Raw genomic sequence first — 22574 nt, 5'->3', positions numbered from 1 at the left:
TTGTGTTAGGCAGTGACTGGATCCTCTCTGATGACACTTGCAGCACATACTTTTGCAGCCTATGCAAAAATACCTCTGGGGACTGACAGGTCCAACCACCTTTGACTTGTGTCTCCTAGTGTGTCTGGAACTCCCCAGTGAAGGAGGCGATCGCTGTGGTGATGGTAGGGTTCACATGCTCTGGGAAGCCTTTTCTAATATGCTTGGCTGTTAGCTCTTGCTTCTTTCTCCTCAAACTATCATGTATTTATTTAGCAGCTTACAGGATATATCCCCCCCACTAGAATGCATGCTCCTGTTTTATGGTCCTTGTGACTGCAGCCCCAACGAACAGCAGGTGCTTAATAAAAGTTTGTTGGACTGGATGTACTAGGTGTCTTGCAGATGACCCAGGGTGCTCTGCAAGGGAAAGGCTCCTCCAAGGGCCCAACATACTGTATATCTGTCAGTGAATGAGCTCTTTGGCAACAAAGAGGGGAGCGTCCTGTCCCAAGAGTAACTGTCTTTCAGCCAGAGTATTTGCTGTCTAAGTAACAGAATAACTAAGGGTATAGAGAAGTCACCTCTCTGCTTCCCTATCCTAAGTTCAGGAATCGGGGGCTGATGGTTGCTCCTGAATCCAGGCCACCAAAACTCTCCAGAATATTAACAAATGAATGACCTGTCCCTAATCGGTTTTCAGTTCAAGACATAAAAATCACACCCAGACAAGAGTCATTCCAAAGTTGAGCAATTTTAATGCAATTTCCCCATCCAAGGTAGTGTGGGGATGGTAAGTGGCCCATTTCCATCTTGGAAAATGCAGTAGCAGCTTCCCTCCCTCAAACTCCCTCCCGAGTCCCACCCCCTTGTGAAACTCAGTTAAATTAAAAATACATGAATTTCAAAACAAACAATTTTTAAAAATATACTTTGTCTAGTTAAGACTTTATGATATCTACCTTGATAAAACATCTTTCCCTCCAATTATTACCTTTACCTTTTGTTTATTTCTCTGGTATAGCCTTTCATATTATTACTTAGTTCTACTCCTTCCAAAAAATCACTGCTTTTCTACCTGGTTATTTTCTTATTTTATGGTGTGGGGAGCCTGTAGAAAAGATACTGCACACTTCTAAACTAATTCTAATTCTTGTCATTAGGTCACTATTCCAGCTTCTGAAAGGTCAAACATGCAACACAATCTCTTGGCCAAAAAGCAGGATTCTAGCTAGTGTAAAAATATATTTTAAATAAAATAGAATTTCTATAGGAGAGAGAATCTGACTCTTTTACACGCCCACTAAGGTTTTACAATAGATCTGTACCTAAGGCCAAGTCAACCTGTCTAGTAGGTCTATACTAGGAAAGGACCGAGAATATCTAAGAACATTTACATGAGAAAGTTCCTCAGAGATGCTGCAGCAGCAAGTCAGAAGAACAAAGGGGAAAGATGGCGCCGGTGCACTAACAAGCTTTAGATGAGATTTTGGAGTAGCCCAATCACCATCAAAAAATAATTCTGAAATGTGATAATTTGGAGACAAACTGATTAACTGTTGCATTAAAAAATCCAGGACCTAACAGTATTTGCTGTATAATTTACTCTGCTCATTTTACTCAAGGCTAAAGGCCAACAGCCAAGACTCTTCTCACTTTAATTCTGTTCTGCTTATCCGCAAGTTATGCTTTGGTTTGAGGTTCTAGATTAAGTAGCTGATCCACCAATGGGGGTCAAAAGAAATGACCATTTGAAAAGGCTATGTCAAATTCCCTATTCTGTAACTGAGCTACAATTTAGTCTTTGGAGATTTTTTTTTCCTTCCAAAGTTTATTTTAGCCTCTAGCTCAACATGGAATGTAAACTATATGAATATTTAATCAGCACTGACCTCAGCAGAAAGCACAGCTGGCAGGACAGGTACACCATATACCCCCACCTAATGTAAACGTCTAACTTGGCTGTTTCATTTGCTTGGTCAGTTTATTTGGCTCAATGTCCAATCTGCTGGAGCAAGAGCACTTGTTGGGGGAAGGGAAGGGGTGTGTGTGTGTGTGGGGGGGGCTGTCAGTAAGACTCTGGGCAATAATCACCAAACCTTCAGACTTCAGTCATAATAAAATTAGGTGAACCCAAAACAAAGTGGAAATACTGTTGTCACATGCATAGTGAGTGTTCTGCCTAATTGTGTTTGATTGGTTTTTTCCAGGCTATGCCTGGAACTGGAGTAGATGCCATAGTAATACGCATCTATGGCTGGTTCACAAATGTCCTTAAAGAGGATGACCTTCCCATCCCCCTCATCATTGATGGGCCTTCTGACAGATGTTTCTGGAATGACCGAATGCTTTTTCTAGCCTTAAATGTGCCTGTTTTCTTGACCTTTGCAGCTGCTACTGCTCCAAGGGTCCTTTGGTGCTCGTGTGCCTAGGAAATCTCCTCTGAGGTTTCAAACTTTTTCTAAAAAAATTGACCTCAGGACTTAAGTGTGAATTATGCCAACTCAAGTACAGCTGAAAAATATAGTTAGTTTTGGGTAAATTTGGAAGGCAAAATGGTAATTAAAACATGTCAGAGGTTAGCTAAATGTAACAGTTAAAAGAAAAACCCTTTTAAATACTGCCAATTCCCATTAGCTGTCCTGGTCATAAACCCCTATAACTCATTAAACAACACACTAGGAAAAAAAACGATCCAAACAATTTTGTGTTGATCCTCACTTGGTGTACTTACTTATTCCATAACCAACCTCACATTGAGCTGGCAGCCCCTGATAACCTCCTGGTGACAGGGGCTACTGTCTTAGCCACAAATGCTTGCTTAGAAGAGGCTCACTTGCCCCTCTTGCCTCGGCCCTTCCTGGAGGGCAGCTTCCCTGTACCTCCAACTGAAGGGGAGCTTGCCGCGGATGCCATGGCAATGTTGATCTGTCCCTCCTGGATTTCTTGCCGGGTCTCGGCTGGCAGGTGATTAATTTTCTGCTGGGCTTCTAGGTAGAACATGACATCACGCAGCTGCTCCTGAATCTCTGTGATCTGCATGTCCTTCTGATCACAAGTTTCCTTCAGAACTTTCTCCTCTTCCTTAAGCTTGTTTTGCAGGAGAACTTGATTGGCTCGCAAACATTTATTCATTTCTTGCTCTTCTTTGAGCTCAGTGGAGAGTTTGGCTAGTTTTGTGTTCAGTTGCGTACACCTTTCAAAAAACAAAGCAACACAAAAGCACATTTTCCACTGGCTGACATATTACCCTCTCTATTTTTCAGAGCAATGAAGAGCCAAGGCTCCAGGGTCTCTTTAGCAGGTGAGCCCCTGCCCACCTCAGTGAGGTGGGACATTTTACTACCATTAGGAACAAGAATTTCTGAGCAGTACTCTCTTTAGTTAATACATTTAAAGTATAACAGTAACACAGGGATTATTTCGAACATTAAAAAAAAAGTATCTGAATCTGAAAATTCAAGAGCATGTCATAGCTCAGCAACAACGACTAATCCTTTCCAATAGTTCTGTCTGTCAGCAGTTGGGTGGGTGCTTGAAAGATGCAGTGTTGGAAAGGAAGCTGTGAGGAAACATAGCCTTCTGGGAAAGTCAGATGCTCTGACCTCAATGGATATACTGCACAGGTAGGAAGATTATGCTCATAAAATTAATTTCAAGACTAAGTAGCCTATGAACCTGCCTTTCATTCTTAGGGCACAGAAGAAACAAACTGCCTCAGGAGGGCACCCACAAAATCCAGGGAAATGATTTTAACTCAGTAACACTTGTGCCTTTCTTCCTAAATACTTGCAATAGGACATACTGTTTCTTAGCTGCTCCAACAGGATAGGTTCTGACCTCTAGCTGGTTAACCTTTTGCTTAGCATGATCACCTCCCCCCCCCCCGCTTTCTTCCATAAAAGTATATGGTATCGGGGGCAGCAGGGTGGTGCAGTGGTAGAGCACCGGCCCTGGACTCAGGAGTACCTGAGTTCAAATCTGGCCTCAGACTCTTGACACTTACTAGCTGTGTGACCCTGGGCAAGTCACTTAATGCCCATTGTTTCACACACACACAAAAAAACAAACCAAAAAAAAAAAGTATATGGTATCTCTGGTCTGGAAGAGCCCTCTTTACTACATATACCAGGGTGACTCCATCTAGTTATTCATATGTTCTTTTTTTTTTTTTGGTGGGGCAATGAGGGTTAAGTGACTTGCCCAGGGTCACACACAGCTAGTAACTGTCAAGTGTCTGAGACTGGATTTGAACTCAGGTCCTCCTGAATCCAAGGCCAGTGCTTTATCCACTGCACCACCTAGCTGCCCCCCCCATATGTTCTTTTTTTTTTTTTTTAGTGAGGCAATTGGGGTTAAGTGACTTGCCCAGGGTCACACAGCTAGTAAGTATTAAGTGTCTGAAGCCGGATTTGAACTCAGGTACTCCTGACTCCAGGGCCAGTGCTCTATCCACTGCGCCACCTAGCTGCCCCCCCTCCATATGTTCTTAATAGCTAACTATAGAAACAGAAAAATTGCTCCTGGAGGCAAATAAGGAAGGCTATGTTAACACATCTTCATCATCATGATATTAAGAGATGAGGGAACCACACTTCATAACAGCCTTTAAATTATTCTGACCATTAAAGATAAATACCCCATTTTTCACCCAACATGAAGTCCAAAAGACTGTATAAAGGGGGAAAGAATATGCTGGGCCATGAAAGACTGATGATGGAAACATTCTTCTAAGCATTAACAGGACTTCATACTATTTAGAATGTTCCTGTAACAGTTATAGAAATTATTCCATTACTTGAGGGCTTTATTTAAAAATCCCCTAGAGAATACAGACCCCAATACATACTTTCTTTCCACAGATTGCTTTTCTTTTAGGAGATCATTGAGTCTATGCTCCAGAGTATCACATTTCTCAATGGTTTCTTTAAATTTAGTCTTCATGTTGTTAATCTGAAAGCACAAGCAGATAGCATATCTACACTTCAGGCAGGACAAAGTCCTGTACACTTGCCATTAACAGTTATTACTTTCGGTGGCAGCTTCTAGACTTTGAACAACTAAATTACAAAAGAGATGGTCAATATCTTCACCTGTTTTACATTTTTTCCAATGGCCAAGCATTTTTTTTCTGTTCCATTTACCACTTTCCGAAACAAAACCAAAATCAAAACCCTTTGTAACAATTAAGTATTGCAATACAAATTCCCATCTACAATTGCCATGTCAAAAACCACATCTCATTTTACATATTAATCTGTCACCCCTCTGCCAGAAGGCAGACAGCATTCTTCATCATTGGTTGTCTGGACTCATGGTTGAGCACTATGATCAGAATTCTTAAGTTTTTTCAAAACCGTTCATTTTTATACTTTTGATGTTAGGGTATAAATGGTTCTCCTGGTTTTGCTCCCTTCACTTTGCATCAATTCACTTAAGTTGTTGCCAGGTTTCTCTAAAATCAACTTTCATCTTTTCTTGTGCATTCCATTTCATTCAACCATTCCACAGATGATGGGCATCCTGTTTCCAGTTCTTCGTCAGGACAAAAAGAGCTGTTAAGTTTTTTTGTATATAGGACCATTTCCTCTTTCTTTGATCTCTTTAGGGTTTAACTTATTGTTATCAAATGCTTCTCAACAATCCAATGTATCCCCCCGCCCCATGCTCCTCGGAAATTGCTTCAAGAAAAACAATGAGAAAATACAATTTTACGTAAACTTTTGAAGAAAAATGCCCATGCCAACGAGGGCAAGAAGAGAGGATGAGGCAAATGCAGGAGACATTGCAGGGTAACCCTTGAGACTTCACCCTCTTGGCCTATCACCAACCACACCTTGCCAAATCCCAAATTTGGATTGCTCCCACTATCTTCCCCCTTTGCTTCTTTGTACTACTGAAAAGAGCCGCAAAACTATAGCGAAGCAATCCTTTCAGACTTCCCTAATCAATTTGCTATCCCACCCACCAAAGCTAGCTGTTCCAAACGTTGTCTTCTCTCCTCAAGTCTTATATGAGCCTTCCCCTCTCTACCCTCTCAGCTGAGGAGACCTGACCTCCTGTGATACCAAAAATATTGAGGCCATTCTCTAAGACTTCCTCTTCTCCCTGCTTTCTCCTCTCACATTAGATATCATCTTTTCTTATCTCTTCCTTTGCTCATTGATTTCATCAATGCTCAATGATCACTTTTACGCAAATGATTCTCAGATCTCTATATCTGGCTATAGTCTTTCTCCTGAGCTAGTCACACGTACATCTCCAACTGCCCCTCGGACATCTAAAATCCTGTTTCCCAGGCATCTTCCATGTACTATGCATATATCTTCTATGTATCTAGTTATTTACGTGTCTCTCCAATGAGAATGAAAGCTCCTTGAGAACAGGGACTGTTGTCTCTGTATTCCCAGTGCATTGTGCAGCCCGTGGTTACACTGACTAGTTATGAGAGAAGAGTCATAGATAACTATGAACAAGGAAGATTAGGAGTAAATGAAGATGCTACAGACAGAAATAATAAAGTTAGAAAGAGGAGAAGATTTAACGGGAAGATAATGAGCTTGGTTGTGGACATGCTGAGCTTGAGGTCTCCACAATGAGACGTCCTTTAAGAGATCCATGTTTGGAGTCCAAAAGGGACATTAAGATGGAGACAGATTTAGTGAGGAGACCTGTAGCAGCCAACCTATGGATATTTTCTCCTGAACATGTCAATATTACTATGGTCTCTTATTACTACAGTGTGACAACTATACAAGGTAAAAAGTTTCAGTAAAAAAAAAAAAGAATGCTACAATGAAAAGCACTTATGTCAGAATGATATCTCATCGTAAATTGGCTGGAATTGTGGTTGCTGCTTGTGCTGATGAGAGTTCTCATGACTTTCAAAGTTGTTTTGTTTTTATGACATTGTTGCTATTGTATTAATTGAATTGAATTTAAATTCAGTTAAATTTGGCTTTCTCCAGTCAGGTACTTTTACTAGAAAGTACCTGAAAGCCAAAGTTTTCTAATAGGGCCCTGTGGTAAGAAGATCTCATTTAAAAATTTTTGTCCATATTGGCTCCTTTATTTGTTGCATCATTGCTATGAAGCAAGTAATCTAAAAGAACCCTAAAGGGTACAATACCATGAGATGACCTTTGTAAGTTGTTTGCATAAAGCGTCCTAGGTTGCAACACCAGTGTCTGTCACCACAAAAACTGTAACCAAGGTTGTAGAGTAGTCTCCGTTATACATCTTCTCTCCTTAGTCACTAAGTAGTAGGTTAATCTTTGGGTCTGCCATTTTCCATGGCAGTTGGAACGGAATCAGCTAATTTTTAGGGACTATTGAAAGGGTAAGGAAAGTATGACCATTAAAGTGGTACTTTAATGCCTTACTTAGTATGGAGAAGGGGTTGATCCTGGGCTCTTCCCACACCATTTCAGATGAACACAAGCTCTGCCTAGTTTTACCAAGCCAGAGAGGCTTCAGGTATGGGCTCAGTGATGAATTATAGTGAAGATACACAAACAAGTATAATATAAGGTCACCTGAAGTGAGAGAAAACACTAGCAACTAGAAGAGGGAATACCAACAACCAAAGGCCCTTGAAGAGAACACCCTTTCCCATCTAACACAATTCCCAAAGAATATGAAATATTTTACAAGTTATAAGTCCTTAGCATTAAACGTTTCTCTTGCTGAGAAGATTAATATCTTGGGTGTTTTACCTCTTATTAAAGATGTGACTATGGCAGTATAATTTGAGCTTGAATCTATCAGGAGCTCAACAGATCTGGTTCTTCCTTTTTCACAGGTTAAATAGCAGATAATCCAAAGATCACATGACAACTGGGAACTAGCCCAGAGAGAGACTGTGCCTTGGATCCTGAGGTCTGGGGAAGGCCTAACCCAACTGAAAAGTGATTCCCAGTTCCAGTTTTGCAATATTCAGGGTGAATCCACTTATCACAAGCAAGGTCACAAAATTCTGTAATGACAATTATTTTAATTCACTTTAAAATAATATGTCACCCAGTCCACTTTATGAAGAATGTGGACATCATAAGAATCACTATACTAAACACTTTCCTGGAACCTGATCACCTCCTTTCACCCTTCTTTCAGAGTGCCTCACAAACAGCAGGTGCCTAATAAATGTTTACTGAACTGCAACCCACAGGGAAATAGTGTCTGCACCAGTAAGACACGTGGTGAATTTATTTTTTGGAAAAAAATGCAGTGTTCTCCTGGTTCTGCTCACTTCACTCTACATCAATTCATATAAGTCTTACCAGGTTTTTCTGAAACCATCCTGATTGTCATTTCTTATAGCACAATGGTGTTTCATCAAAATCATATACCACAACTTGATTAGCCACTCCCCAATTGATGGGCATCCCCTCAATTTCAAAATCTTTCCCACCACAAAAAAAAGTTGCTATAAATATTTGTATATAAATAGGTCCCCTCCCCTCCCTTTTTGGATCTCTTTGGGATAGAGATCTAGTAATGGTATTGCTGGATCAAAGGGTATGTAGTTTTATAGCACTTTGGGCATAGTTTCAGATAGCTCTCCAAAATGGTTGGATCAGTTCACAACTCTACCAACAGTGCATTAGTGTTATAGTTTTCCCATATCCCCTCTGACCATTTTCTTTTTCTGTCATATTAGCCAATCTGACAGGTGTGAGGTGGTACCTTAGAGTTGTTTTAATTTGCATTTCTCTAATCAATAGTTATTTAGAAGATTTTTCCATAAGACTATAGATAGCTTTGATTTCTTTATCTGAAAACTGACTGTTCATATCCTTTGACCATTTATCAATTGGGGAATGACTTGTATTATAAATTTGACTCAGTTCTTTATGTATCTGAAAAACGAGGCCTTTTATCAGAAATACTTGCTGTAAATTTCTCCTCAGTTTTCCTGCTTTCCTTCTAATCTTGGTTGCATCGGTTTTGTTTGTGCAAAAACTTTTTAATAGAAAACCATCAAAATTATCCATTTCACATTTCATAATGCTCTGTCTCTTGATGATGTTCCCTTCTCCATATATCTGATAGGCACACTATTCCATGCTCCCCTAATCTGCTTATGGTATTACCCTTTATGTCTCAATTTTGACCATTTCTTGGTATGTGGTGCACACACCATATGCCTGTCAAACCTTGCTTCCTTCAAATTACAATGGTGCATACACAGCACCATTGTATGTTCCCAGGAATCATGTTCAGTTTGTGCATCAGCTACTTCTAAGTTGCTGAATCATCTGACTGATTCAAATGACAAGTCCTCATACTCTTAAAAAGAAAAAAAAGGCCTATGCACAGTACTAGAGAACTTGATTAAGATTAAAAAAGGTTAAATCTTCAAAATTAAGATGTGGCTTAAATATTTCCACCTAACGAGAAAAACATCTTTTTTCTTCAGGTAGCATAATGGGAAGGAAAGGATTTGAGAATTAAACCTCCTCCCAGATTTTCCCTTCCACCCCTCACCCCCTCACCCCCACAGTGTTGGAGACTGAAATAGTATTTCCCCAGTTACCAAAAAGGAGACTCACTTCCTCAGCGGTATCTTTTTCTATCCGGACTATCTTGTTTTCCCAGTAGATTCGCTGAGATTCTAGTTGGCTTGTTAGTAAATAAGAGTACTAGAACGAGAAAGAATAAATAACAGAAATGAAACAATTGTTGGCAAGTTGCTGAAACCTATTGAAAAAGCTGAGCCAAAAATAATTATACAGAAACCTAAGAATAAAAGTTATGATATTTTATCTTGGTTGAGAGTCTGCTCTTTTAAGTAAGCTGGACATGACACCATATTTTTCTTTCTTTTTGGTGAGGCAATTGGGGTTAAGTGACTTGCCCAGGGTCACATAGCTAGTAAGTGTTAAGCATCTGAGGCCGGATTTGAACTCAGGTACTCCTGACTCCAGGGCCGGTGCTCTATCCACTGAGTCACCTAGCTGCCCCCACCATATTTTTCTTAATGGCATAAATATACATCCATACACGTGTGTGTATATTTCTATTTTTGGCATGTATTACTTATGTCAGCCATATCTCATAGGCCATCAACATACATTTACAGTCATAATGTAAAAGTGGTAAAAGGCAGCATGGCAGTGGTATGACCGTCAGCTTTGTTATTAGGTTCGAAGCCCTGTTGGTGACACACAATTACTATGTGACCTCAATGGGCAAATGACAAGTTTTCAGTCTCCTCTTTTAAAGACATCTCTCTTTATGAGATATAAATGAAATGCTGAGCTCCATTAGAAGGAGTTTCCACTCCAGCAATCCCACTTCCCTCCCTACCAAACTAATGACATTTGGAAGCTAGTCTATGTGTTAGTGATTATTATTATGAGAAAAACAGCTGATTACATTAATTCTTTTCTGGCTTTTTTCCTCAATACCTCAAGTCGTATAAAATCCCAAGCATTTTGGGGTCTGATTTTCTTACACTCAGTCTAATTAGGGGTAGGAGGGAATTGACAAGGGGTGTGTGTGGAGGGTTTTAAAGGAAAGGCTTTATGTATAATAGGGTTCTTAAATTGAGATTTTAAGATAAGTAGGGATTTTGAGAGGTTGAAATAAGGAGGGAGTGGATTCTAAGTTTAGAGCACAACCAGTGCAAAGGTACAGAGACAGGACATGAATTGTCAAGGATGAGGAAATGACAAGGCCAGTTTAGCGGGATCAGAGTCAGCATAATAACTCTAGAAAGATAAGGTGCATCCCTTGGGGACAGCTAGGTGGCGCAGTGGATAAAGCACTGGCCCTGGATTCAGAAGGACCTGAATTCAAATGTGAGCTCAGACACTTGATACTTACCAGCTGTGTGACCTTGGGCAAGTCACTTAACATTCACTGTCCTGCAAAAAAACCAAAACACAAACCCCCCCAAAACAAACAGAAAGATAAGGTGCATCCCAATTGTGAAGTTTAAAAAAAAAAATGTAATTTATTGATGTATTTTGTTTTTACACTGCGTAGGACAGGTCCCCCTTCTAGGACGGGTCCTATTCCTTGTGAAATAAGATTTAAAAAAAACAGGAAATAATTTAATAAAACCGGACAACAAGCTGAAAATATGTGCCATTTTACATAATGGTATGCACTTGTGGATCTCTACTTCTAAAAAAGGTGTCTTCCTTTTCTCTTCTTTTGGGGCAACCTTGGTTTTTGTAATTTTTAAAGATTCTTTGTAGTTGTTTTTTCAAATAACAACTGTTGTAGCCATTGTTGCTCAGGTGTGTGCCAACATGCCCAACATGGCTTTGATTGGTCAGCCTGCCTCAACTCTCCCCCCTTTCCTACCTATCCTCCCCTTAACAGACACAGTTACTGTTCCTGGGCTGATCATAACACCGCCCCCCCTCCCCCAACTCATCTTATCACTTCCAAGATCAGATATAAAGTCTCCTCAGGGCACAATAGAGCCTCTTGCTACCTTTCCAGTCTTCTTCCACCTACTCCATGAAGCAGCCACCCTGATCTATCTGCTGTTCCTGCAGCATGTCAACCCATCTCCCAACCCGGCACCCCCATGCCTGGGACACTCTGCCCTCTCCCTTCTGCCTTTCAGTTTCTGGGGCTTCCTTCAAGACTAAAGCTTAAATCCCACCTTTTGCAAGAGGCCTTTCCTAGTCTCCCTGGCTGCTAAGACCTTCCTTCTCAGGCTACCTTTCATCTCTTCTGAATCGATACTGCGTGCACAATGTCACTTACATGCTGTGTCTTCCAATGGAGTATGAGCTCCTGGGGGGCAGGGACCATGTTTCTGCTTTTTTTGTTTCCCCAGTGCTTAGAACTTCATCAGGCACACATGAGGTGCTTAATAAATGTGTGCTGATTTGCTGACTGACACAGATGCCACTCTTCTGCAGGCCATCATCATCTCTTGTGCTCAGACTACCATAGTCAGCTCCCAACTGGTCTCCCTCCCCCCAGCTCTCCCCTCTCCAAGCTATCTCCAACACCATCGCCCCATTGATATTCCTAAAGCATAAGGCTGACGACATCACTCCATAGGTTAAGAAGCTTTCGCAGTTCCTCATTGCCTCTAGGATACAATGCAAAGTCCTCTCTGGCCTTTGAAGCCCTTCACAACTTGGCTCAAACTTATCTTTGCAGGCTGATTACACAACATTCCCTCACCCATGCTATGTTCCAACCACACTGGCCTATCTGCTATTCTCTGTCCACAACATTCCACTTTCCATCTCCACACCTTTGTACAAGCTGTTCCCATACCTAATGCTCGCCCTCCTCTTGGAATCCTTAGCTCCCTTCAAGATTCCAAGCAAGTGACACTTCTCACACACAGCTTTTCTTGATTCCTCCCCCCTCTTAGTGGTTTCCTCTATTTTATAGCAACTTCTCTGTGGATAAATGGTACCTCCAATAGAGTCTCTGAGGACAGGGACGACTGCACGGTTACCACTGTATCCAGCACCTAGCGCATACTAAGTAGGTTCTTAATAAATGCCTGTGAAATTAAAGTAGGCTAGAGCATAAAATCAAGTGCTTTTCACATGAGAAGTCATGTAAAGTAGATTACTGATCTATAGCCATTTAGAGGTGGTGGGATGTGAATTGAGGGTTAACACCTGGGTATCATGTGAGGGACACTGATAATTTTAGGACCTATCATTTGATATGGGAAGTTATTCTCCCCACTGACACAGACAGCAACCTATAAAACTTAACAAATGGTCTCCCTCCAATTGCTATTGCAAAAACCCCCAAAATGTTACTTTGTAACCAAAGTAAAGGTGAGTCTCATCCACTGACATGAAGATATAGCATGTCAATAGATCCATACTTGGAGTTCTCATAGCCCGAGTTGCACCAGGATGGCCAAAATTCAGGAAGTCAGTGTGACTTCCACACCCTGGTGAGGAGTCAGAGCAGGAAGAAGGTGGAAACTCCTCTACTCTCCAGGTTCTACCACAACATACTAGCATTCAAAGCACCAGAAGCAGGGAGGACTAGAGGATACCACAAACAAGAGCTGTGAAGGATGAAAGGGTGTAGAGGGCTTGCCAGGGGTACGGAGTGGACAGACACATTCTGATGGAATCATGGATCCACAGAAGTATTTTCCACAACATGGAGAATATTTCTTCAATTGCTTTTGAACCAAGAAAATACTATGATTAGTTTTTACCTTTACCTAATGGTAATAAATTTCTCTTTGGGGGAAAAACACCCCCAATAGTGCACATTTGTATAGTATTCTATGTATAGTTTTAGAACACATTACAAGCACTTTATCAGCCATTAAAAAAACAACAACACAAATTTTGCTCAGGTGGAGATATTTGTAAGGTCGATGGCTGATAAAATTCTAAGTAAAAGAGCCAAATTTCAAGTCCAAACAAATAGTGTTTCAAGTACTAAACAACAAAAATAAGCCCTGATTCAAGAACTATAATACTTTACCTCTAACTGTAAGGCATCGATTTTCTCTTCTTGACAAGTATCACCCTCACACTCATATTGTACTATCTTTCCATCTGTTTTACTCGCGACCAATCGATGAACATAATTATCTAGAGGAAAAAAAGAATCAAAATAGTTTTCTTCAACAGAAATAGGCCTCTATAAGCTTTTAAATCACAAAAAGAAAACTCTTCTAGAAGGAAATATGACAAATATTTACTGTTAGCAATAAAGGGAAACCGAAGAGTTGAGAAGATGCCTGCTCCTAATAAAATGTGTAGGCAGATTGATAATATAAGTGACAGCAGTATGCTCATACCTCCAGCATAATCCCAGACTCGGTGATTGGTTAGTTGCATTGCATATGTGTGCTGCGTTTCTTCAAAGTGCTTGTAAGCATGCCGACTTACATAACGCCCACATCCTATATGGCCGCATATCAAACAAATCCAGAGGTTCTGTCAACAAATCAGCAAGTCAACCATTAGGCGATGTGACTGGGAAAACTGGTACACTGAGGCAGATCCAGTGTCTGAGATAGAGGGATACTTTGGTTTGTACCTTCAGGAGTTATGAACAAATGCATTTTGAGACCCACGAACTAAGTTTTAATGGCAAATCACTTCCCATCTTGTTTTTTTGAGTGCACTAATAGCAAGAGTGAAGTTTCAGGATTGAATTAAGTACTTATTGATTAAAAACAGAACAGATAAAAGCATCAAGTCACAGGAGAATATTAGAGGCAGATTAAAAATGAGATGTGCAGTTATACTTCCTGTCTGATCCCTAAAAAAGACTTTAATGTGGATCTCCAGAGGATCAAAACAGGAATTTAATTGCACCCAGAAGAGAACACTCCCAGCTCAGTCAAGATGAGTTCATCACTCCTTTAAAGCCCATTACTTACTTCCTGAACTCCACACTCAAAACATTTATTTTCTTCTACAGGTTCTGGCGTTTGACAGTATCTGCAAACAGGACACCTAGCCAAGTGATCACCAGAAGACAGAGGAAGATAAAGAAACACATTTCAGATTAGAGACTTGTTAAAGACCTTTTTCTAGAGTAAAAACTGACTATGATCAGAGAGAGCACATTGCTGATAACCTCTCTTCCTTTTCTTTTTAAAATTTTGAATTCCAAATTCTCTCCCTCCCTTCTCACCCCCCCATTAAGAAGGCAAGCAATTTAATATAGGTTATGTATATGTAATAATACAAAACATATTTCCATATTAGTCATGTTGTAAAACAAAACATAGATCAAAAAAATAAACAAACAAGAAAAAGTTTAAAAGTTTAAAAAGGCATGCTTTGATCTGTATCCATCAGTTCTTTCTCTGGGGATCAATAGCATTTTTTTTTTTTTTTTGCTGGGCAATGGGGGTTAAGTGACTTGCCCAGGGTCACACAGCTAGTAAGTCAAGTGTCTGAGGCCGGATTTGAACTCAGGTACTCCTGAATCCAAGGCCGGTGCTTTGTCCACTGCGCCACCTAGCTGCCCCGATCAATAGCATTTTTAATCATAAGTCCTTGAGAGTTGTCTTCTATCACTGTATTACTGAGAATAGTTAAGTCATTCATGGCTGATCATCTTACAATATTGCTGTTACTGTGTACAGTGTTCTCCTGGTTCTACTCATTTTACTTTGCATCAGTTCATAAAAGTCTTTTCAGGTTTTTCTAAGAGGATCCTACTGATCATTTCTTATAGCACAATAGTATTCCATCAATTCCATCATAGTTTTATGTTCAACTATTTCCCAATTGATGAGCATCCCCATAATTTTCAATTTTTGGCCACCAGAAAAGAGCTGCTATAAATATTTTTGTACAAATAGGTCCTTTTCCTTTTTGTTTATCTCTTTTGGGACACAAGCCTAGTATTGCTAGGTCAAAAAGTATACATGGTTTTATAGCCTTTGGAGCATAGTTCCAAGTTGCTCCACATAATGATTGAATCAGTTCACAACTCCACCAATTTGTGTATTAGTGTCTCAATTTTCCCACAACACCCCCCCCCATTTTTTCCTCTATCCCCTCCAACATGTCATTTTCTTGATACGATCACTTTATGAATAAAAAGATAAAAAGGGAAAGGACAATGGGAAAAGTAATGAGGGAGATATCTATATCATACTATATACTCCTTTCTGTTTTTCTGTCTAGAATTCAAGACCAAGAGTCAGGAGTCTACAAGTCAGAATTAGGGACCTAAGATAACTTATCAAATTTGTTTAATATGTGAGGTTACTAATTCTCTGGGTATTATTAGCCATCTCCTTCCTACAACCTTTACTTCAAGACCTCAAAAGATCTGCGATTTCACCCAGGTGGGAATCCCCCTCCAATAACATAGACTGCAGCTTCTTGGTGACTTACCAGATATTACTTCATGCGTAGCTGGGGCGAAAAAAAAATCACTATCTGGTGACCAACCTAATAAACTTCTCCAAACATACCTATGCTGACCCTTATACTGCATGCGTGCGGATCATTGCAGGGCCTACAATTTTATATCCAACCTTTTCCCAGGGTTATACTTCCTGTTCTTTTTAGCAGAGGTGGAGGACTATGTGCTTATGTTTTGCAGGACTGTTTATAAAAAATTTTTAGTTACAAGGGATGACTCTCTGCAAAGGGAAGAGGAAGCATAATTTTGGAAATCAAGATGATGTGAAAGCCAAAGCTATAAAATCAGATTTAATCTCCACTTCCAAGGTTATCCTTAGTTAGCTGAAACATCCTGTTATAGCTTTTACCAAATAACAGCCCCCCCAATAAATGTGTGTCTGATATCCATAAGGCATGCCACTGTACAGAGATAGTCTGAGGCAGCGAGGTAGAACAGCGGACAGACCAGCGGTCTAGGGGTTAAGAAGAGTTCTTGAGACCAACCTAGCCTCAGACACTTATTGACTGTGTGATCTGGGGCAGGTGACTTAACATCTATTTGCCTCAGTTTCTTCAACTACATAATGGAGATAAAAGAACCTACTTCCAAGGGTTTTAGTGAGGAGCTAATGAGATTTTTGTAAAGAATTTAGCACAAAGGCTGGCACAGAATAGGCACTTAACTAATATTTGTCTTTCCCTTCCCCCACCTAGGTGAAAATCATTAAGTAGGTTATGTTTGTCCCATTATAAATACCTGGTAAGTATTGTACAAGGATAAAAGATCTATATGGTGGACTTAGTTACAGTTCATGGTATGTGTACATAAAAAAGACAGAGCCAGCTTTCAATGTAGTTTTCGATCATTAATATCTGAGAATTGCAACTTTTTTGAAGGGTCAACCAAAAATCTAAATGTTTTTTAAGAACTAAAATTTTCATGTAAACTCTTGGCTACAAACATTTTGTCATTTAAGCTTCACAGCAACGCAAAGTGAATTTATGGTGAAAATGTCAGAACTACCTGAATTATACAAGCCTATGGATGATATCACTAAGTTAAGAAGAAAAAGAATTTACTAGCTGTGTGACCCTGGGCAAGTCACTTAACCCCAATTGCCTCACAAAAAAAAAAAAAAAAAAAGAAAAAGAATCCAAAACAAAGCCTTCTGTTTATTCTGTTATGGAAGAGGATAAATAAAACTATTATGAAATGGTCATAACCAGGAAGCATGTTACATATTTAACACAGGTAAGGGGATTGTATATTTTCTATTTCTTCTACTGAGGATCCACAATCTTTTATAGGTTACTGGCAAAAAGGAAGCCTCAATGCTCTCTCTGAACCTGCCCTCCTCCTTATCTTCTTCCCCCTTCCTCCGTGTTGTTTTCCTCCATTGGAAAGTAAATTCGTTGAGGGCAGGCTTGCTTTTGTGTCCCTACTGCTCAGCAGAGTGAGTTACAAAAAACTCCTTTTTTCCTCAGAACAAATCTGGGAGGGAGATGCTATTATTTTCCCCATTTTACAGATTAGGAAACTGAGGCAAGCACAGGTTAACTGACTTTTACAGGATCACCAAGCTAGTAAATGTTTGAGGCAGCATATGGACTCATCAAATCTTCACAACTCTGGGCCTGGTGCTCTGTACACTAGGGTGCCCCCTAGCGGTCTTTAAATTACTTGTCTCTGTAAAAAAATGGGATTAAGACTAGATAATCCTTACTAGTTCTAAATCCTCAGTGACACTGCCTAGCTGATGTTGCCCCAGAACTCTGACCATGATACAGAAGGCCCCGAGTATAAAGTATAGTCAGGCTGCTCTATTATGATAATAGGCTCCTTGGTAGTTTGCACAGGTGACTGGCCAGTCGCTAGACTGTCCTTCAGGACAATCCCAGGTCCAAAGTTTCCCGAGGCATCACAAGTCAGAAACCTTAAATATGTCTCTTGCTTTGTAATGACCATGCCTTCTGGCCAGTGATACCGGCATTCACAACAGACTAAAATGACAACCAGGCAGCTGCTGCTTCATTGATGACAAATCTGGAATAACAAGCCAACAGTATTAGATGGCAAGCATGATTCTGGAATGAGACTCGGCCAGGGCATGGATCATGTAAATGAGAGCTTCAAATTTTGTTTCAAGTTCTGGTGAATGAGAGAAAAGAATAACTCATGGTACACTGAACAGATTCTGCCTAGGGACAAAGAAGCCAAACTCGATGCTGCTTAAACAGAGTCTGATCCAAGAATGCTGATCATTCTCAGGAATGGTGACAGAAGGGAAGAAGACAATGAAATCTGCTTAGTACTACCCTCGATTTGTGAAACTGAACAGAAGAACAAGATCTTTATTCCAAAGAGGCTTATCATATATTTAGAGCTTAAATTTTTTTTTAAAGTCACCATACTTACGTAGTATCATCCCAGCGTTGTAGACATTGGCTATGAAAACTATGGTTGCACAACGTGGTAAGTATCCCATTCACAGACTCATCCATCCTCTCCAAGCACACTGTGCATTTGGGGAGCTCTGTAAGGTCCATCACTGGGAGGCTGGCACCCTGGATATAAATGTAACCACTACCTTTCATTTCAACAAGTTAGGAGTTCGTAAACTATCCAAGTAGAATGAACACACTGCTACTAACTAAGAAGTTTAAATTCATTACAAGAGCTTCTCTGGTCAAAAGCTTACCAGCCTTCCAACTTTAAAGTCTATGAAGACATAGGTCTGGGAAAAACAACAAAATATTCAACACCTTGATTTATTTAGAAAAAGCAGCCATCAAAAGTTGCATCATCAGATGCAAGTTCATAGGCAAACTGACCTTTTAAAACTACACATTCATTTCCCCAACAATCCCTATGCTACAGTAATAGTTAGCAAGCTTGATTAGCCCTAGGAATAATCTTATCTATTATTTAACTGGTAACAATCCGACAAAATCATCAACTACGTAGACTTTTTTTTTTTTAATTCTTTTTTTTTTTTAAGTGAGGCATTTGGGGTTAAGTGACTTGCCCAGGGTCACATGACTAGTAAGTGTTAAGTGTCTGAGGCCGGATTTGAACTCAGGTACTCCTGACTCCAGGGCCGGTGCTCTATCCACTGTGCCATCTAGCTGCCCCGACTACGTAGACTTCTAACAAATATAGTACATGATGAAAATCACTTTACATTTCAAGCATTTTGGAAAGTCCCTCAAAATTCAATATTCAATTTTTTCACAGCTGGCTAGCTAGTAAGTCTGTTTTGCTCAGAGGGCAACTTTTCAAATGTGAGGTCCAGAATTTATTCTCAATATAGAAGTTTAAATGATTTTACTTCAATCAAGCCTAATGCAAGAGGAATAACTCTGGAATAACGTAAATCTAAAACATAATGCAACTAAGCTGACAAATACTCAAGTGACAATCAACTGAGGCCAAGAACTTTGCCAGATGGCAAGCGGTTCAGGGAGATTAAAGACGCTTTTTCCAAACTGTAAAATACTAGGAATGTAGATATGGAAACTGTGGCATTTAAAATTATATGTGGCCACCTTATTTCTGTCCCAAGTTTAGGGAAAATTAGCTGGGGTTTCTAATACATTGCTACTTATAAATTAGAGGCTTTAGCCCCAGTTGGGGGTCACTAAGCATTTATTAAAGTATATTAAATATTGGTAAAGAGAGAGAGCACATGGCTCAGAAAGTTCAGAAGCTTTACGTACAATCCTGAGAGCAAGGCACCACCTCCTCCGAGTCTCAGACCAAGAGGAAGTGTCTGTGCCTGTGTGAGCAGAAGCTTCCTGTGGTCCAGTCCTCCAGAGGAGAGGTAGCCCTTACACACTGCTTCAAGCTAATTGGCTAGCATCTCAAATCTACTGGTTTATTGGACTTGAGGGTAGTCCATGAGCAGAATGTGCTGAGGTCAGAGTTCAGAGAACACACCCTCTGAGGGCCAGGTTTTCAGGTAGGTATGGTTTTAATTAAGTTAACTTTAAGTGAGTTAATCAGCAAAGTCAATCCAATCAATCTTAATGTTATCCCCTCGAGGGAACAGGCCTCTGGGCATCCCAAAACTCATTATTTTTTCACAAAAGAGGATTCAGAGCTGATTCCAAAACCACTCCAAATTCAACTGTCAGAGCTTCACTTGATCAATACTGAGAGTGACTTAACATAATTATTCTTTGTTATAGCTGATTTTTTTTTGTGGACCAAACTATTTTACTATTATAAACTTTTATTTAGAACAATTTAATATTGATATAATTTCTTTCCTTACAATACCCATGTTAATGTATTAGCCCCATTTTATGTATCATGACAACTGGTATCCAAGTTTTCAGACCCAAGTGTCACAAATGTTCTTTTCATCACATCCTGATGTTTCTCATGAGCATTTCTAGTAATCTTAAAACAGGAAAATCCTTCAAACTTACATCTTCCGATTTCACCACTTCAGCCCTCTCTACATACACCAACTGGCAAACATCTTCTTCTATTGAATTAAATTGTCGACCATTGCATGCCATATAAAAACTATCTGCATCAGCCTATGAATGTAAGGAAGGGAAGAAAGAAATAGATTACTCAGAGGAAGCGACATTTCTTCTTCATTCAAGGTACATGAACCTCCAAGGAGACATTTTCAATACTTTTATTTAGAAAAATCAACCCACTAAAAACAATCTAGAGGCACATCCATACCTTCTCAGGTCGATATCCCATCTATCCACAATGTTCTCTGGCCCACAGTTATTTTTTTTTTGAAGTGGCAGAAGAATTTAAGTGCAGAAAACTGAAAGCTATTTGGTTTTTAATATTCAACTGACAAGTCAATTCCCCCTTACCCTGAGCCCCTGTCAACATTTTCTTTTCTTTTTTCTTTTTAAGTGAGGTAATGGGGGTTAAGTGACTTGCCCAGGGTCACATAGCTAGTTAAGTGTCAAGTGTCTGAGGCGGGATTTGAACTCAGGTACTCCGGAAACCAGAGCCAGTGCTTTATCCACTGCGCCACCTAGCTGCCCCTTCCCTGTCAACATTTTCATTGAAGCTGAAAAGTAAGTTTCTTTTTGCAAAACCTGGAGCCAAATCAGAACTAATGGATGCTGAAAATGAGCTCTATTAAAAATGTTGGGGGCGCAGCTAGGTGGCGCAGTGGATAAAGCACCGGCCCTGGATTCAGGAGGACCTGCGTTCAAATCTGGCCTCAGACACTTGACACTTTCTAGCTGTGTGACCCTGGGCAAGTCACTTAACCCTCATTGCCCTCCCCCCCCCCAATGTTAACAGTCATGTCAGAGAAAAAAGGCATCAGTGCAAGTAGAACAAAATAAAGAAAAAATTCACCTTCTTTTGAGTAAGCAAAATATATCCCTCAAAATGCTGACACATAAAGATCTCATCATGAGGCTTTCAAGAACTGAGTGCCCAATATTAAATATGATGCTTAAAGGGCCCCAAGTTTAGACTACTTGTAAAATAAGTCACAGATCTTTTGGCTCCCGAAAAGTAAAGCTTCCTCAATGATTAAGAATCTGTCTTCTTTCCTAAATACACATCTATAAAATGGCAATATGGAATAAATTCGTGTAGATAAGACATTGCCTTTTGCTCTGGTCTTAGGAGACAAGAGAATAGATGACTCGGCTAAAAAAATTCGCCTTTTAGAAGCATTTGGGAGAGCTGAACTCATTTAGATGTCTCATCACCTTCCATACTGTAGGGTCAGCAAAATCTGGACAGAGGTACAAACCTAAAGACGAGAAGTAGGTCTGCATCAGCTCTACCAATTTATATAATCTGTTTTGTTATAGCACTTAGTAGAAAAAAGGAACATCACAAAATTTATCACTACAGAGAACCTACAGAGACTCAGAGAAAGATTCCCAAGATCTTTGGGAAACAAAGAAATGCTCTTCATCCCAAAACTCTCAGGACTCCTTTATCTTACAGCACCAGAAAGTTTTCAGAGTGCTTTTGATACCCCAAGAAGGATGGAGATTCAACTTTAATATCTTGATTGGTGTTTATTAAATGTAATCAAGTGAGTCATGCTTCTGATGGAGAATTGTCAACTACCAGCTTTACATTTTAAGGTGGTGGTGTTCCTCCCCAGAAAAAAGTGGCTCCATGGGCAAAGTACTTTTTTTTTTGCAGGGCAATGGGGGTTAAGTGACTTGCCCAGGGTCACACAGCTAGTAAGTGTCAAGTGTCTGAGGCCAGATTTGAACTCAGGTACTCCTGAATCCGGGGCCGGTGCTTTATCCACTGCATCACCTAGCTGCCCCCGGCAAAGTACTTTTTAATCACCAATGCTGCAAGATGTTAATAGCAAAATTTTCTATTACACTAATACTACATAGGAGAAAACACTTCATTTACTAAGTCACACCTTTTTCTTGGAATGTATAGTCATAAAGAGGCACATTAAGATAAATAATTCTTGTCTGGAGAAACTAGGGCCAGCAGGCTAGGTACCCAGACACATGCCAGTTTCTCTGAACCACCACACTTGGCCAAATTGGCACAAACTGCTGCTGGGACAAGGCAAAAAATGCCCCTCACATCATTCCTTCTCATGTCTTTCAACACCATTCAGGTGTAGAATTCCTCATCTGAGGAAAAGTGTAAAAAACTTTCCATGAAATAAGGAAATAATCAAGATGAGTATTTCTCTGCTTAATTCAACAACCAGAAACATTATGCCCTTTTAAAAAACTTTTCCACCCCAAAGGAGACTGTTCATAAATCTTGGACATCTTTTAGAC

The 22574-nt window shown here is 40.0% G+C and overlaps 1 protein-coding gene across 3 annotated transcripts in view; it reads right to left on the bottom strand.

Annotated features, from left to right (window-relative positions):
* Positions 1-651: 651 nt before the first annotated feature.
* The window catches only part of LOC122731344 (BRCA1 associated protein), a 30367-nt gene continuing 8444 nt past the window's right edge, over positions 652-22574 (bottom strand). For 2 of the 3 annotated variants that reach the window (XM_043971397.1, XM_043971389.1), the window contains exons 5-12: positions 20244-20357; positions 18229-18377; positions 14327-14402; positions 13739-13877; positions 13420-13529; positions 9531-9620; positions 4829-4932; positions 653-3175 (exon numbers count right to left, since the gene is read on the bottom strand). In XM_043971397.1, the coding sequence (XP_043827332.1) occupies positions 2812-3175; positions 4829-4932; positions 9531-9620; positions 13420-13529; positions 13739-13877; positions 14327-14402; positions 18229-18377; positions 20244-20357 (1146 nt within the window). In that variant the 3' untranslated portion in view covers positions 653-2811. Of the gene's footprint in view, positions 3176-4828; positions 4933-9530; positions 9621-13419; positions 13530-13738; positions 13878-14326; positions 14403-18228; positions 18378-20243; positions 20358-22574 lie in introns of all 3 variants that reach the window. The other variant, XM_043971381.1, reaches the window with a different exon arrangement.

Source organism: Dromiciops gliroides, chromosome 1, assembly GCF_019393635.1.
Source record: "Dromiciops gliroides isolate mDroGli1 chromosome 1, mDroGli1.pri, whole genome shotgun sequence".
Lineage (NCBI taxonomy): Eukaryota > Metazoa > Chordata > Mammalia > Microbiotheria > Microbiotheriidae > Dromiciops > Dromiciops gliroides.
The sequence above is the reverse complement of the archived record's forward strand: the minus strand, read 5'-3'. Positions and strand labels throughout refer to the sequence as shown.